Here is an 18143-nt window from a genome sequence, read left to right on the forward strand (position 1 = left end):
CGATCGGGATTAGGCGGCCCAGATTCGTTGGAAGAGATGAATAGTGGGTAGGAATTTCTTGGAAACCCCCCTGCGGTCTAAGTTTTCGTTGCGAAAAGACCCCCCCTCTTGGCTCCCCGACCCCTTCCTCTTCCCCGGGGCGCCTCCATCTGATCTCCCCCGCCCGCTGGAGCGAGGAGCGAGGAGGTGGGGCGGCGGCCATGGCGGCAAGGGAGGAGCCCCGGATGGTGACTGGTGCTCTGCTGCATAAACCTTCGGCGCTTCTCCCAGGCAAGCAACCGTGATGCGTGGAGCAGCATTCCCATGAACAGACTCCATGATCCTTATCTCCCTCCATTGACCCCGTTCTGAAATCTCTCCGGTTAGTTGCTCGGGCCATGCGCTGGAGAAAGGATCGCTCCTCCCCCTAGCAGTTCGACACACCGAATCAGCAGGCGGCCTTCGAGCTTCTGAACTCTGAACATCCTCCCATTTTCATGCAGGATTGTTCATCCGCCCTGTTCACTCCATGAGAATTTGGTGCTCAATCATCTCCAGTGAGTTCGACGCCTACTGATTTATGCGCATAGAGAGTCCATTAACTTGTGGGCATCTGTTTCTCTCCAGTTGCCATTTTGCATTGTGCTGCTCGCCTGCAGTTTCCAAATTCCAACCAACAATATCTATTTTCCAGCACATTATTGTCTTGAACTCTTGATAATTTTCCAGCACGCATTGCTGCAGGCACCTCCAGGTTGCAGACTGGATTCAACTTGTAAAATACCATATCACAAATTCTCAAGCACTAAATGTTGAAGTCAATTGAAAAAACTGACAGCGGTTCACTGTTCTGTGCTAGGTGACATGACACATGCGGTGTTTCCTATCCATTGTCTCAGTTGAGCACTTGTCATTTGTCAACTGTCATCGCAAGTGGGACTTCTCAAAGTTTGGTTCTTCCTTTCCTGAATGAAAAAAACAAAGGAACAAATTATTATCACCAAGTTGGCTGTTAAGAAGCATAATATCGGCTCAGGTAACCCAATCCAAGCTGTTGCTTGGTAAGATGTGTCCTCCTTAACTAGTTGTTTTGCCTCTGCAAAAAAAATAAACATTTGAATTGTAGGAGACCACATGTAGTTTTTTATTCGTATGTTGCTAGATCAGCAATGACGACACAACATAAAAGCCAGAGAAGACTTTGGCGAAAACGATGGGATCGAGCTGTTAGCCAGCAGTCATGCGTCATGGTGATCCTGCTCTTGCCGACTTGCCGTGGCAATATAAGTGAAGATATGAAACACCACCAGATTGAGAATCTAAGATAGGCTACACAGCAACATTTCATCACTGCATCAATAATGGCGTCTGCTGTGACCAGCAGCAGGTACTAGACTAGAAAGGCAAAGGCAGCTGCCATCTTTACCCATATCTCATATAACTTTGCATCTGTTGTTGCTTTTACATTAACTCGGTGCATAGAATTTGTAGTGTATCTAGTACAAAAAACGGTTCTGTTCATGACGAAATGGGTAATTCATTTGGAATTTCGGATTAACCACAAGTTTGTCCTGATTTACAGTGACAATGAGCAGGTCCTCCCTACCATCGACGCTGACCAAGCACACGCCCTCTTGAGCTCTGGCCATGGCTATATTGATGTCAGGTGCGTACTCAACGGGTTAACGAGGGTATTGGAGAAGCTTCCATGACAGAAAATCAACTGGTGGGTATGAAATGAAATGAATCTTCAGGATGCAGGAGGACTTTGACAAGGGCCACGCACCGGGTGCTCGCAATGTTCCCTACTACCTGTCAGTCACGCCACAAGGTCAGTTTCTTCACCCTGCTTGCTTCGTGAGGGCCAGTTTGGATTGGGGGTGATTTTGATTTACTCCATATTTGATCTTCCATTTGGAGAGTATGTAGGATCTAGTTTAAATTTATACTCAACCCTAAGGATTTTGGATCATAATTTACTGTAATCAAACATGACCCAAATATGACAAGATTGGTGGTGTCACATACTTTTGTCCCTAATTATTCTATCTGTTGTCTTTGCTGATCCCTAGGGAAGGAGAAGAATCCACGCTTTGTAGAGGAAGTGGCTGCACTCTTTGGGAAGGACGATGGCTTCATTGTGGTATGTTACTACATACCTTCATCAATCATATACGCGCGCTCATACTCGAATACACTGTATTAGTAACTAGCATTGCACAAGCATATTTGGGTTAACTGAAGCTAGTAATTAGCAGTGTTTTGCTGCAAATTAAGTAGTTCTTATTTCGCAAAAAAAGAAGTGCTTGCATACTAGCATCGATCATGATTTATCAGGAGTAAAAAATTAACTTCAAATTTACGTAGGGTTGCAACACGGGGAACAGATCCAGGTTTGCAACTGCAGATCTTCTAAACGCGGTAAATCCAGACCATCTGAGCTATCAATCTAGTAGGACTAAGCTCCGGTAACTGTGTGTCACACTATCTCATCACTTGGATGTCTAGGGGTTCAAGAACGTGAGGAACCTGCAAGGTGGCTACCGCTCCTTTCTCCAGAGTGCAAATCAGCAGCCAGCTCAACAGCCTTAGGCATCACCAGTTAATGCCAGTTCGTGCCTGTCTGTATTGTTCATTATTTGGCTGTCCATTTCGAAAAGTTTCAGTAAGAGATCCTGGTGAAATTCCTGCATCCACAGGCTGTTGAACTTTGTGATGTAATAAACATTCATGAAGTAGTGCTCCAAAAAGAAATGTGAGGCCAGAGGTGATGCTTGCTATATCAATTTGCGAATATATATTCTACTGTGGAACATGTCATAGTATAGCATTACAAGTAATTGAAGTACGTAATGACCTTTTTACTACAAGAGTTTTGTACATGTGTCTGCCAAAATTGTGTCCCGCGTGCTTTTTTAGGCTTCATAACCTGATGTTTGAAGCAATATCAGTGAATTTCAGGTTAGCTGCTTTCCACTGATCTATAGTCAATTGGCTCCTTTAGTCTGAGGCATGGCAAGTTGAAAGCAACCTCTCAGACTCTTTTGAGTGTAATCGCATGTCGCTTCCAAGCTGAGATCCTTACAGCAGAAAGGAGGCTTCAGAAAGATTACACGAGCTACTTCATAGCACCTCTTTTTCCAGCTTCAACACAGCCATGAATGCTTCTTGGGGAACATCAACCCTTCCGATTGCTTTCATTCTCTTCTTTCCTTCAGCCTGTTAGCAAATATTACATGACCATATTATCTGACGCTAAAAAATGCTGGTGAAAAGAACTTCCAGTGTCCACTCTATTCTTTAGGTATTATGCAAAGATTAAGGCAATTAGCTTTGACCTTTGGACAAGCAAAATCAATAAATTTTCCCATGATTTTTTATAGTCAAAACCACAATAGTTTCTAGGAAAGGTTACCTGTTTCTTCAGCAATTTCTTTTTTCTCGTTATGTCACCACCTGTGAGTCAAAGACAATAGTGCTCTGAATAAAGGCTGCATGTATGTAATGCGAAAATGCAGGGATCGTTCTTTCCATTTTCTTTTTTTATCCAAAAGAACACTATTTTACTAACTGCTGTTGTGAGAGAAAAAAAAGAGAGACAAGAATAAGATAGCACATTCCATCAGCTTAAGATGCTTTCAAAGTGCATGTTTAGTGTTCTCTTTACCATAGCATTTTGACAGGACATCCTTCCTGATGGCCGACAGGGCTTCGCTTGCAATGACCTTTGTGCCAATACATGCCTGTCCAAGGTTCATATTAGTGTCTAATTACCATGGAAAAACAGGACTGTAAACAGGAATTTTTGTTGCCCCAGAAATACGATTGGTTGCTATATTTTCCAACAGCCAGCTTATGTAAATTTGCCAGTTATTTCTTTATTAAATTTTGTTACTAATGCAAGATGAAAATTATTGTTCTCTCTTGAATTTTGATATCGCTTACAAAAAGTTGGATGAAAAAGTTTAGGGTGCCTTGACCAAATACATAATTGCTAAAAGAAATCAGTGAGAACAAGACAGATAAATCTCACTTGAATAGGAACTCTAAACATTTGTCGAGGTATAAGTTCTTTGAGTTTTTGTGTCAGTGCCCTGCCAACAGAGTATGCCTACAAAAAGACATTCCACAAGTCAGATTGCCTCGAGAAGCTTTTCCATGACAACTGATAAATAAAAGCTATTTTTTCTGGAAGCAAGTTGGCAGGATAAAACACTCAATAAATACATTTCATTGCAAAAGAATAATCGTACAATAAATGGTGCATTACTGTTCTAGGCTGCATGAATATATAGTTGGGTACACGAGAGTACAAAGAATGATGGACTATGGATAAAAGCCCCCACCCCTCCCACTATAACACCTGGGTTTTATGGTCGGGTTGGCTAGGTGGGGCGCGCTAACACAAAGGAAAGATAATATGTGACTAGACTTAACACATAATGTATCTTTGACAATATGTATTTCTACATACTCAAATGCAAGTAGATTTCCAAGATCTATCTACTGTTTGCATCTTGCACAAGTACAGAATCAATGGAAATATCTGTGTTCTATGCTCAGGGGTAGATGTTTATCACATCATAAACTGAATTGTGCCATAGTATGTTTACTGATCATTCCAAAAATTATGTCACGAATCAGAAACAACATATGTTCACATCAGTGTTTTTTTTTCTTTCTGAACTGCATAAGTTATATGCATATCAACATCTCAAGTATATCACCTTATCTCTGTGTACAATTGTCGACAACGCCTCCACAGGATCACCATTGATTTGTATATCCAACTTTACTAGCTGACTTTCCCTGTACCTGCAGAGAAAAGATATCTCAGCTGATTGTTTTACAGGTCTACATGAGCACTACCAAAAGGCTGCAACTACAGAGAAGATAATAGGAGAGATGAGTACCCGACAAGTGAATATTCCATACTAGCATATCCTTTGCTTCGAGATTTCAGTTGGTCAAAGAAATCACCAACCATCTGCATAATGAATACACATTAATACCTACAGAATATTCAGTTGGTCAAAGATAATAGGAAATTTTTTCTTTGACTCATTGGTATAGTGGCATCACTTAAATGCAACAAGGCAGAATATGCTTTGCAAGATACATCCTTCTTCAATGTTAAGTCAAACATACTATAACACAAAAAGAGAAGCATCTTTTGCATACTCAAGCGCAAGTGAAACAGCATTACAGAATGTTAGATAGGCATACGCGGCTGACTCTTGGGCCCATGCGAGACGTGCTGCATCAGGCCTTGAGCCTCACGCATACCGCGCACGGTTGTTAGGACTGATAGGCAAGGATCTCCATTAGATGGTTCTGTTTCTATAAACCAATCACCAGGGCATCCTTGCCTATATATGTGTGTAATATGAACCCTCATCAATCAATCCAACAATTCTAATATGTACCCTCATCAATCAATCCAACAATTCCCGTTAGATAATCAAGCTTACATGGAAGAAGCAATAGATACAGCATAATCACTTGAAATGTTGAGATGCATGTAATGCAGTATCAGGTTGCTGCAGAATGACGGCTGCCAATGATGCATTTTGTATAGTCATATTTATGAAGTAGCAATATGTCAGACAACCTATATCTGTATCTTGAATTCCTCATATCTTTTGTATATCTTGCAGATGCATTAAGGAATTTTACTTCTACAAGTTTCTCTTTTATTCACGGCAAAAATAATAGTTCCAGTTCACAAGACACAAAGGGGGTTGAAAATCATGTGATTTTTTTTCGTGTGTGTGAAAAGTATGACATCACACCTCTGCTAGCGGTAGCTCATAAATAATTTTGGCCCTGCTTTCTGTGATGAAGTTCATTTCCTTGAACTCGCCTCTTCTGTCTTGAGCCAGCTCCATTATTGGGCCAATATAATCCTTAGGTGTAAGCATCTCAATCTACAGATAAGTGCAGAACAAGTTCAGCAGAAACAATATTATTGCAAAAGGATGGTGAATTGTCAAGTTATGGATACAACCTTTACATATGGTTCTTCAATAGACCTCCGTTTCCCAGGTTCCGGAAGCAAAGACGGATTTGAACATTCGACCTATGTGCCAACTGTAAGAAATCATGTTCGTACATGCAAATAAAATTGATTGGTTTGTTCTTTTAAAAAAACTGTCAGCTATTTTGGTTGGGAGTGCAAATTTATAGAGATGGTTTAGCTAGCTGCTCACAACATGCACCATAACCATAGAACCATTTAGCACTAAGTAATAAAAGGGTAAACTCACTAGGTGACTGCAAATGGTTAATGGTATACAATTACACAGCATCATAAATGATGTCATTTGGTCTCTTGAACTGTACGTTTCCCCCAGACTGTACCAGTGATGTACTTCTGAGTTTTGGTAGATTAACAGTAACAGGTTTTTTTAAGTAGTTCTTATGAATAACACTTGTATTCAATATGAGGGCTCTAGGTACAAATATATACATGTCTAGGTATTAGCAAATATGCACAAAACCCCTTATACAATGGGGACACTACAGAGGGTACATATACATCTAACAGTAGTTTTGTGCAAATACAAAATTAGGCACTTTTGCACAGCACCACTATTTCATTAGTTGCGCAAGTAACAATTACAGATCGCTTCCATAAACTCATGCTCCATAAAGAGTTCTTAAATCATATACATACTTAACGTGATGAGATATACATGTAATATGTCGAAGGGTGCGACGCTATCCTAACAGGCTTAACACAAATTATTTAATATTTTTTTATTGTGGATACAGCTTAGTACCTGCACCTCCAAGAGACGTTGATTTAAACAACAGGAATTATTAGAAATTCCTTATAACTCTTAAGCAAAATAGATTCCGGAAAAGAGAAGGGTTCAGCAATATAAAAAAACTTACAGTTTCACCATCTGCACAGATCACATGGTAAACCACACTCGGTGCAGTAATTATTAAATTCAAATTGTACTCCCTCTCAAGCCTTTCCTGGAAAGTAGAGATATATCTTTTGAGTCATCATGGTTTTACTACACTGCCATGAACTGAGTTGACTGTAAGAACCTGAACAATTTCCATATGAAGAAGACCAAGGAACCCACATCTGAAGCCAAACCCCATGGCACTAGAAGATTCCGGTTCGAACTGCATCAACAATATGGACTTAGAGAAAATGAGTATCGTACAAAATACTAATGTGTACTCACTTATCAATATTACAGAATCCAAATGTGCAACCTGTTTTCCCTCCACCAAATTTTGTTACCAATCATTGTTATCCATGCCTTTTAATGGCAGCCCTTCATTCCATGCATTTTTGTAATGTGAGATGAAACTCTAATGCACTTTTTAGCAATTACAATGGAAATTGGTCCGATATTCATAACTGATGGTACTGACTTTATTGATCAGCATTGTGTATTTCAGCTACGTGTAAACTGAAGATTCTTGGTTACAGTAGTTGTTAGTACAGCCACTTTTGGGTTTGCTATGGCGCATCATATTTGAGCTTCTGCCAATGCCATTATATATAAGAATCTTGGCACGCTTGCATCAACATTTCACTTTATCAACTATAGTAAGTCAATTTCACAATATCCACAGTTTGAGTCATGGGAAAATGTGTTCCAAACTCCAGATACTAGAAAGGCAATAAATTAATGCCAATCTGATAAATGATGGCAGTATGGATAGGTAGGTCAAGGAGTCCACCTTTAGGGCAGCATCATTTAGCTGAAGTTTTTCCAGTGCTTCACGCAACTCCTCGAACCTATTGACAAAGTCAATCTTAAATATAAAAAATGTGTTGAAGAAAGAATGAAAACTCAATATAAGAGGAAGATACAGTACTGATCTGCATCTATCGGAAACAAGCCACAGAAAACCATTGGAGTGGCTTCTGAATATCCTGGTAAAGCAGAAGCTGCTTTTTTTGAATAGTGAGTAATTGTATCACCAACCCTGGCATCTGCTACTGATCGTATAGAAGCAGAGAGATAACCAACCTGTTACAGCGGAATCAACTGGTCAATATATTTTAATTGAATGCAAGATGAAGATTAAAAAAAAAACATCTAAACCAGACCCTATGCAGAGCATTTCAAAAACTGATTAAAATCATAAAGAATTTTTAAGACTTGGTACCGCTTGCTGTGTAGATTGAAGAAAAACATCTGAACCAGACCCTGTGCGGAGAATTGCAGAGACTGCTCATAATTCTATATAGTTATAAGTTTAAAGGCTTGGTTAAACTGTTATGGCTGCAATGGTAATTTTGTTTTCTAACCTAGCATGGTTAATACATGGTAGGTGTACTTCTCGTTAATGAGGAATGAACAGATTCATTTCATAGTTAATAGTTCAAATAGTTCAGTAGACAGGTGAACAATATCCTTAAAGAAAATGAAATTAGACACCAAAAAAATAAATATCATCTTCGAAGAGTTATAATAGATGTGAGACATTAGAACACCGAAGTTACCTCGCCAGCATATAGTTCGTCCACTTGCATCTGATTTGGGGATAACACACCAATTTCATCAGCAACGTATTCCTGTTAATTTTGATAAAAAAAACTCAGCATGGAATTCAACCCACTGCATTGGCGAGGATGATGAAGATTGAAGAAGATGGTACAAAATTAGTTTCTGAAAGTTAATTTTGATGGTGAGAAATACTTTAAGGTGTTAAAATACAAATGCTGCACTTTTTTTTAGAAATACAAATGCCACACTTTGGTGTGCTATAATAGTTACTAGTAGGGGAACTTTGGACAGTAACGGGACTAAATTTTCCAATAAAAACTGTTGCACTAATAGCAAACACATTGGTGACATTTAAGTTTTGTTTTGATTACCTTTCCATTGGCCATAAAACATATCTTGTCCCCTTTCTTTATACTGCCATCAATAACACGGAAGTACACAATTACACCTCTGTATGGATCATAATAGCTGCAACCACAAAGATAACATATAACAATAGTTGAGAAATTGCAGAAAATGATTGAAATACAGTAGTGATGTTCTCCGTGTAATTAGTCAATTCTAAGGAGCTCAAGTACTTAAAAAAGAGAACCTGTCAAATATAAGAGCCCTGAGAGGATCTTTTGATGTATCTTTTGGTGGGGGGATTTTGGTCACGAGGGCATCTAGTATTTCAATGATGCCTACACCTTCCTACAGAACACAGAAAAAAAAAGTAAATATGACAGTTATTTCTATTCATAAAGGGGACATGATGTTTTCTATTTGCAGCCAATATATAAGTAACTCTGTGGTGAAAAGAAAAACTAACCTTTGCTGAACACCGAATTGCATCACTGCAGTCCAAACCAATTATCTGGGAATAAGAAAGACAAGGATGGATTTGTAGTTCTAAGATAGGGTGTAGGAATGATAAGAGATGTCTCTCAGGATGTAGAGAACAAGTCTAAGATAGGGTGCAGCTTTCAGAATACCTCTTCAATTTCCTGTGCGACGCGGTCAGGTTCAGCACCAGGAAGATCTATTTTGTTTAGAACCTAAATTAGAACACAAATTCATTGTCAAAAAGAAAAACAAAATGAGAATATATAGTTGGATATCACAGTCATAGTTTTTTTAGCATTTAAGTTTGTGTTAGAGTATATTAGGCAACTCCGGATATGGTTAGTTTAGGATTGATTGTAATCTCGGGATAACCTTTCTTATCTCTAGGAGAGGCTACTTGCCCTGCAAGCCATGTACTCCTATATATACCGCCCAAGGGGTTCAATGCAATACATCGACCACATTATACGCATCCTACTTTCCTACATGGTATCACGAGTCTAGGTTCAAACCCTAGGCCTTCGGCTTCCGCTGCCCTCGCGCCGCCCCCGGGGAGATCGATCTCCGCCGGGGGCAGCGCCCTCGTAGGATCAGCGCGCGGATCCCTTTGATCCGCCGCGCCGTCGCGTCGTCAAGCAGCAGAAGGACCTACCTCTTCCCTGGACGACCCATGGCGGCACCGCCTCGACGTTCCCGTCGGGCACCACATCGTCATGGGGGCGCCACTGGGCCTACATGCCTCCGCGCCGTCATCCTCCTTGGCTCCGCATTCGGACCCGCCCGCCCGTCCCGCGCATCAGGCCAGGCACCCCACCTCCTACCAGCACCGCTGCACCGCTCCCCCAGAGCGCGCGTGCCTTTGCGGCTGCGGAGGACCACCGCGGGGATTCCAGGCCACCACGCCATCAGGGCCGGCAAGCCGCCGCACCGCCAATCGACGTCAACGCCAGGCTGCAGCTTCCACCACCGGTCCTCTCCAATGCGCGGCCGCGGGCCTGCTTCCCCTCCTCCCTCAGCGCCACGCCGTCGTCCGCAAGGTCGCGGCTGCGGGGGCAGCCTCAGGGGGTCGTCGAGCTGCCGCGCGGCCGGAGCAGAGGATCCGCTCGGGCTGCTCCCCGCCTAGTTGACTTCGCTCGCGGACGGGTCTCGCCCATCTGTTTTGCCCCTTCCTTCCTTTGTCCTTTGGTTGTCAAGCGGATGAGGATAAGGTTTGGGAGGGCAACACTTGGTGCACCCGAGATTGTACCCGCAGGTTCGTCTTGATGTTGCTGCTATTTTTCTTTTTCCGATCGAAGATCGGTTTGCGTCGCCCTGCCGTTCGTCGCCATTCATCATCGACACTCCCGAAGGACGAGGTTGTTGCTGCGCCCTCCAGGCTGCAGCGACGACGTTCGTGATCAAGCCACCCTACCAATGTCATCGCCTTTTCAGGCAGTCGCCACTCGCCGCCGGTCTTCGTCAAGCAAGCGCTCGATACACCTCCGCGCCTCCAGCCGTTCTCGCGCGGACATCGCCACCGATGTTCCTGAAGGAAGACGTCGTCGCCACCCCTGATCTGAGCGCGACACTTGCTGCAATCTGCGTCGTCGCCACCCCTGTCCTGAGCGTGACTTAAGTCGCAAACCGCGCCGTCTACCATCGTCATCCGCTGCACCGTGGTGCTGCTGTCCTCGGCAAGAAGCTACTAAGTTTGTGTACTCGAGCACCTCGACGATGCTTCGATCCGCGCCCCCTCCACGGCTTTGACCACGTCCACCTCAACTTCGGCTACTACGGCAATAAAGGGCTATCATCTGCATGAGTCTCCAGTCAAAGCTTTCGCACCGGCGTTCCGACTGCAGGGGGGATACGTCTCCATTATTCTCTAGTCTGACCGTTCGTGTTGCTACGGCTATGACTGCGGGGAGATATTAGAGTATATTAGGCAACTCTGGATATGGTTAGTTTAGGATTGATTGTAATCTCGGGATAACCTTCCTTATCTCTAGGAGAGGCTACTTGCCCTCCAAGCCATGTACTCCTATATATACTACCCAAGGGGCTCAATGCAATACATCGACCACATTATACGCATCCTACTTTCCTACAGTTTGATAGGAAAATCAGGCAATTCAAGCTTGAATGTGTTTTTTTTTATGAAGCAACATGGACCAAAATTAAGCAAGTCCTTATCCACATTACATTATAATTTCTTATGCCTGTCTGATTGGAAGGGGAAATTCAAACAGTACATTAGCTTTCATTCTTAGTCAGTTTATATCCTGGTTTACTAAGGCAAAAGGGCATTACAAAAAGGAATGCTAGCATCTCAAAAGCTCGGGCAAAAATCAAATGTAAAGGGATTTTGCAATAAAAGATACACATTTGTAAAACTCGAAATTGGAAGCAGTTTGTGCACTGGAAAATGGGAACTGAATTCTAGAACTAACCGGTATGATTTCAAGGTTGTTTTCCAATGCAAGATACACATTTGCTAACGTCTGAGCTTCAACACCCTGCATCATGCCATCAGACATCTTTCACTTAGCAGCAAATGTGTATTGGAAGCCAGCAAAATCATAGGCTGGCTTCTGTGCATTGGCAAGCAGAAGGCAAATATCTTCAAATAGATATCTATTGAAACTTACAGGAAGTAAATATATTGCACCTGAGAAGCATCAACGACCAGAAGTGCACCCTCACAAGCAGCAAGAGAACGGGACACCTAGCATCCAGCCAGATAGTTCAAAGGTATTTCAATCAGCTGCCAATCTCGAAAATGGGAGATCAAATTTACCGTATGGCAGCAAGATAATTTCTCCTTAACAAAGTTTCATATGTATGGGAGTGGTATAAGCAACGTGATTATATACCTCATATGAGAAATCGACATGGCCTGGTGTATCGATTAAATTCAGGCAGTAAGGCTCTTCATTCATGATGTAACGCATCCGAGCTGCCTAAAATGATAATTAGAAGAAGAGGAAACGTATTGCACACCTAATATGGAAAATGTAGCAGGAAACCTCATCCAGTATGGACCATGAAAAAACAAATGACAGCCCAAACTTAACAAAAGCGCAAGAACATCACCCGCATTAAGCAACTAAGTTGAAGAGACAATACATGTAGCTAAATGCTAATAATCAACAATTACAGCTCACAGTTTTGTTTACCGTACCTGCAACTTGATGGTGATCCCTCGCTCCCTCTCCAGGTCCATGTTATCCAGGAACTGCTCCTTCATCTCCCTCTTCTGCACCGTGCCTGTGAGCTCGAGCAACTTATCCGCCAGCGTCGACTTGCCATGGTCGATGTGCGCGATGATGCAGAAGTTCCTGATATTCGAAATGGGCACCTAGCAGACCAAAACGTCCACTGAATTATAACACAACAATGAGCGCACGCACGCACCAGGGAACCAACTAACCGTGCTCCACTCTTAGCCTCTTCGGTGAGCAACGCGCACGCGATTAAGCTACTAAGCCGCTCCGTAGGAATGTACGTACCTTCTGGAGGCGGTCCTGGCCGGCGTCGGTGGTGGAGGCCGCGGCGGGCGCGGGGGCCGCGAGGCAGAGGACGCGGCCGCGCGGGGCGGCAGAGAGAGCGCGACGGCGGGCAGGGGCGCCGCCGGGAGCGGGGGCGTGCCGCGGCCGCCGTCGCCCCGGTGCGGGCGGCAACGGCCGCGGCGCGAGGACGGCGAGGCGGGAGGCGGTGGCGGTGGCCATGAGAGGTGGACGAGCGCCGGAGCCTGCGGGCCGCAAGAGCCGCTTGCTCGCCTCGCCGCGCTCTTCTTCTATCCACAAGAGGCAGCCTGCAGGATAGCAGGGGGGTTTGGGCCAACTCCACCAGTGCCCGTTGCAACTGGACCCACCACCGACCCAACCCAAGTTGGTCGAAGCGGCCGAGCCCGAGTCGGAGCCCAAGCGAGGCTCGAGACAGCCCACCAGGCCTACTAGTAGTTCCCGCCGCCGATTTCGAGACGCGCCCGCTGCAACCTCGTCGGCGGCAATCGAAGATGTTGCTCCGATCCGGGCTCGCGACGGCGTTCGTCCCCGGGCCCCGCCGTCGCAGCAGTGGATCCAGCCGCGCCTTCGATGAGGCGGCGGCTCGTCCTCGCCTCCTCAAGCGCAAGTCCTCCGGCGAGGTCGACACTGCCCCAATTCGCCGAGTCAGGAAGTCGCCGCCGGCGTACGTAGACCCTTGATTTTCTCCCCATCGTCCACCCCGCTCTCCCTCTACCAGTTCTACTTGTACATCGATCCGTGCCTGCTCTCACATACTTAACCTAACCCACACGTCCTCATCGCTGGATGATCTGCAGCTCACAGGAGCTGCCGGTTGCGCTCTACAGACGACCCAAGGTCGAAGGAAAGATGCTGCTCCCCCCACCCGAGGCCGGGTCCCCTGCAGGGGACGATGGCATTGGCAACAACGTCGACGAGAGCTCTGATGAAGCTTCACTTGCAGAGTTGGGCGTAAAAGTGTTCCCTAACATGCCACCACAATCCGCGGCTAATACTTGGGTCCGTTTTGTCAACAATGCAAAGGCTTGCATCAACCATTACAACATGAAGTATCAGGCAAGTTCCGGTCATTCAATTCTATATGTTAGTACTCGGTAGTTAAGACACAGTATTACTTTCTGGTCAGGATATAGAACAATACACTTTTGCTCTTACACGGTTACACCAGTACACTTTGCGTATAGCTTTAGGATATGTAACAAGTTTCACTAAAAGCTAGTAATTAAACATCTCTCTTACACGCAGGCTGACTTTGTGTACAAGCATATACTTGATTGTGGGCTCCTCCTCCTTCGGGAGCAGGATAGCAGCCATTACTACCACATCAATTTCCATGCTCAGGATAAGAAAGGTCACTCCCAGCGCTTCTTTGGTGAGATCAGGGTGTGCGTTAAGCCTAAGGAGGAGGATGTCACGGCTAGTATATATAGGGAGAGTACGTATTGTGCCACCGCTATGATCTCCGTATATTGCCAGAGTTTGATTGGCAAGAATTTTCTTTGTGAGGACGTATAGGCATGCATGCACCAAGTCCTCGCCTTGGATTTTAGTGTTTTTGGTGTATTGGCGCTTTTGAGTAATCATTTTTTTTCACCCTGTTAGCACATCTCACATGTTTCTACGTGTTTTTCGCTAGTAACTTGTGGCCCAGTTTTCCCAAGTGAGGTTATTCTTCCTTAGGAGCTCATTAATGAGAAAGGTGTAGCAATTTATAGTCGGGTGTATTATTTTCCAGGGGTAACGATGTGAGTTATGATTTATGTTTTGAGCCCACTTTTCTGAAATTTCAGGTTGCACAACAGCTATTGAGTTTAAACTTTGACATGTTAAGTTTGGAATCCATTCAAATATCTAATTATGAAGTTGTGGCTGCTGTTAAAATTTTTAAGATTTTGGGTAAAAAAAATGGTTAGTCTTTGGATACTGCCGCATCCAAAGGTTAGTTCTACAAGTCACCTATAACTTGACTGTTTCGAAAAATGCAGATAATAAAAGAAGGATCATCAGCATTGGTAGATCTCGTTACCTTCGCTCGTAGACTTTTGTTTTATGTTAGCCTACGATTTAGGACAAATAATTAAAATTCTTAAATCAGTGGCTCAGTGGCTTCGTGACTCTTCCATATTTTCCTAGCATAGATATATTCTGTTACTTATCAATATCATTTTTTTTGCATTTTAATCATGTGTCTTAAGTTTTGCTTAACTAGACGTGTATTACTAGAAAATCATGGTCATTACGGTGGTGTTAGTGCATGACATAATTTAACAACCTCGCACATTGCATGTTAATGGTATCATCAAGGGGTTATAGGCATCAAATTGACGAATAAGCCGAATTTTAGGGTTGGTTTCCGGTAAACTCTGTTCTCACTATGGATGCTACTCGTCCGCTATCTTTGATTTTATTGTGGTGGAGTTGTCCCACAATCTATGGTGCCGCGTCGGGACCTAGGACCTCGTGTGTTTTGTAACCACACGATTATGTCACTAGGAGTGCGCTGGTATCTAAGCATGTGCGGATGCGACTCGGCTACAATGTCTTTTTGCACAACCCTGTTGTCTCTACTTTTTGCACAACCCTGTTGTCTCTACTTTTTGCTTTAGGGAATGGGTAATAGCAAAAAGTTAGTTTTAAACAAAGTTATTCCTAGAAGCACGTTTCACATCCATAGTTCCCCTTTTAAATCTCGGGACGAGATTTCTTTAAGGGGGTAGGATTGTAACACCCCAGGTGTTTATCACCATAACTACAAAGTTAATTTCATGGTTAATATGGTTGTTAGAACTAAATCTGCCTGAACAAAACCACTAAAGAAATTCTTGATAGCAATTCAACCTAGGAAATGTGAAAATCTCTTTTGAAAAGATTTCTAAATAAAGGTTCGCGTCATTTTTGAAATCAAATAATACTAAAAGGTAGGAATAGGGAAAGAAGAATGTTTAGCTAAAAATATAGTTGGGGGTGCCAAATGACTCAGTTTGCAATTTATCTCTGGGAATCATTGTGAACCCGGAACTTCCGGATATGAATCCGGAAATTCCGAATTTACCCGGATACTCCGGGTATTCTTCCGGATAGTCCGGACCTGAAGTGCTATATCACGTGTTTTAGGTCTAGTGACTGTTCCCAAACGTTATTCACCATTTTCTCTCCCTTCCTCACTCCCTCACGAGCCTTCCCCGTGCTCTCTCCCTTCCCAAGCCCTAAACACCAACTCCACCATCCCAAATCCATCCCAAGGACTAAGGGAGCTCCAATCGGCGTGGGAGACCCTCTCCTCCAAGTATTCCACCTTGGGGTGGTTTCATTTTCGAGTATTCTTGCAAGGGAAGCTTACTCAAGGTACCAAAAGCTAGGGCTAAATGGATTGATCGCTCTAGGATGTTTTAAGCGATTTCTTTCGGGTCAAATCATCTTCTCATGAATCACTCTATTAGGGTCTAGGAGGGTTTCGATTTTTGTGGGGTGGTTTAGTCTTAATCAAAATTTCAGTTTTTGGGGCGAAAATGGTAGGAAACCCGGAGACTCCGGATATAAGCCCGGATACTCCGGATTTAGAACACTCCGGGGAAAACTGTGTGAAACCCGGAAACTCCGGGTATTAATCCGGATACTCCGGAAAATCCGGATATTCCGGGTTTTTGCAGAATTGTGGACGCCGGGTTATCTCAAATTAAACTAGAGGGTTCTGTGAGTCAGTTAAGTGAAATCCTTTAGTACTCTCTTTTGCTTTTGTGTACATGCCCAGCCTTCTAAATGAGTTTAGTAAGTTTTATTTAAAGGACACACTTCATGCTAAAACAAATTGAATGAACTCTCATAGTGTAGCGTCGAACCGCTCTCCTTTTAAGCTTGCTATGTCTTTTTGATGCATCAACCATGCGTCCATACATCAATATTGTTGCGTTTCATTTAGATACGCTAGATATGCAAAATATGGACGTGAAGCACGCGATGTTGGAGCCGAACCCCAAGACGGTGTTCGGTGGACATCTCCAGAAGAGAGAAAGACAAGTTGGCGCAATTGAAGACCCGGCCCAAGGTCGAAAGGGCTTAAGGTCTTGACAACATTAACACTGACTTAGTGTTACCCTCAGGCAAGCCCCGGTGCATGTTCTACTATTTTAAATTATGATTCACTATGTATATGTTTTATCTATTACTTGTGCATTACGTATTAGGAATGAATTGGAACCTTAGCTGCATGATCCCTAGGTTTCCTTGAGTTTTAATAGTATGTCTAGGTCGATAGCGGTGCCAGGCTAAATAAGACCGGTAGAAGTCGGGTGACTACGTGTCACTCGTGAGACACAGGAAACTTTAGAAGCCGAGTAATTGCCGGTTACTCGCGAGATACATTATTATCTTTATACTTCAGTATTTGAGAAATGGATTGAAATGATATGGAGATGTGAGACCGGGCGGGGAGGATGTGTAGGTATGGCAGCAGGACAGGGTTCTTGGGTGCCTTAGCCCCGTCCGTGTCGATTAAGGACCGGTCGTTGTGGCAGTGCTGATCGGGGATTGAATTGTACTAACCGCATGCCGGGAGTAGGAGGTAGTCGAAACCGGTAAGCCGAGTACTGCCTTGCTTCAAAAGTACAAGAACCCGCACCCAACTCCTGGGGCGAGTCGAGTAGTCGCGGAGAATTGGGATGCGTATGTTTACTTTTGGTGGTCTCACGTTGAGCTCGGCTGACCATATGTCGTTGGGCTGGTTCCTGTAGTTTGAGGTGGGGAGGGGAATGGTTGGCATGTATAGTCCGACGGGGCTTTTGCGTGCCATGTTGGTTAGGTCCACCTTGCAAGGTTAAATCGGATCGATTCGCCGTGTCTCGCGGATATGAGGGCCTTGATCTCTTTGTCACACCGTAGCGAATGAGTTAGGGTATTAGAGATATAAAAATGGATATAAATTCTGAATCTTATTTGGATGCTCCACATGTGTGTGTAGACAGGCAAACTTTAGTGAGAGCCTAGCTATATAAGATATGCGGCTAAAATGTTGAAAGTAAGGATACGCTTCTAGTTGCTATTTCTGCGAAAATAAACCACCAGCCAAAAGCCTTGTATGTCTAGATATGTGGGCTAAGTATACCCAATAGTCGGGTAAGTCTTGCTGAGTATTAGTTGCTCAGGGTTTGTTGTTTACCCTATTTCAGGTTTAGGAGCTAACTAGGTGTCATATCGGTGGGCTCGATGTGGCGCCTTATCTTCACGTCTCGGTAGTTCTCGAATTATTTAATTTGTTTTATTTATTCTCTATTAAACAAGCTCTGTAAGTTAGATTCTCTTCCGCTACTATCTTTTCTTTTGCAAAGTTTAAATTTAAAGTTGTTTTGTAAAAGCT

At 43.6% G+C, this 18143-nt stretch overlaps 2 protein-coding genes across 5 annotated transcripts; one reads left to right on the forward strand and one right to left on the reverse strand.

Annotated features, from left to right (window-relative positions):
- The first annotated feature begins 140 nt into the window (after positions 1 to 140).
- LOC120655921 (thiosulfate sulfurtransferase 16, chloroplastic-like) lies at positions 141 to 2849 on the forward strand. Of its 4 annotated transcripts, XM_039934002.1 has the most exons (9): positions 141 to 536; positions 724 to 754; positions 839 to 1015; positions 1142 to 1366; positions 1562 to 1645; positions 1734 to 1810; positions 2052 to 2122; positions 2347 to 2400; positions 2488 to 2849. In XM_039934002.1, the coding sequence occupies exons 4-9, from the start codon at positions 1341 to 1343 to the stop codon at positions 2569 to 2571; spliced, it is 396 nt and encodes a 131-aa protein (XP_039789936.1). In that variant the 5' UTR covers positions 141 to 536; positions 724 to 754; positions 839 to 1015; positions 1142 to 1340; the 3' UTR covers positions 2572 to 2849. The 4 variants fall into 4 exon arrangements, with proteins under 4 accessions (XP_039789936.1, XP_039790002.1, XP_039789872.1 ...); XM_039934068.1 differs by lacking the exon at positions 724 to 754; XM_039934143.1 differs by lacking the exon at positions 141 to 536 and having other exon boundaries at positions 594 to 754.
- On the reverse strand, positions 2748 to 13062 carry LOC120655835 (translation factor GUF1 homolog, chloroplastic). The gene is made up of 22 exons (XM_039933836.1): positions 12773 to 13062; positions 12445 to 12621; positions 12137 to 12223; positions 11932 to 11988; positions 11714 to 11779; positions 9434 to 9496; positions 9271 to 9315; positions 9052 to 9152; positions 8831 to 8927; positions 8456 to 8527; positions 7825 to 7979; positions 7687 to 7744; positions 7039 to 7119; positions 6877 to 6963; positions 5987 to 6058; positions 5772 to 5906; positions 4893 to 4966; positions 4707 to 4794; positions 4013 to 4090; positions 3647 to 3722; positions 3395 to 3435; positions 2748 to 3198 (listed from the first exon to the last, which is right to left on the reverse strand). Exons 1-22 carry the CDS (start codon positions 12989 to 12991, stop codon positions 3103 to 3105), a joined length of 2025 nt encoding a protein of 674 aa, XP_039789770.1. The 5' UTR covers positions 12992 to 13062; the 3' UTR covers positions 2748 to 3102.
- Positions 13063 to 18143: the final 5081 nt, after the last annotated feature.

This window comes from Panicum virgatum, chromosome 1K (genome assembly GCF_016808335.1).
Source record: "Panicum virgatum strain AP13 chromosome 1K, P.virgatum_v5, whole genome shotgun sequence".
In the NCBI taxonomy this organism is placed as follows: domain Eukaryota; kingdom Viridiplantae; phylum Streptophyta; class Magnoliopsida; order Poales; family Poaceae; genus Panicum; species Panicum virgatum.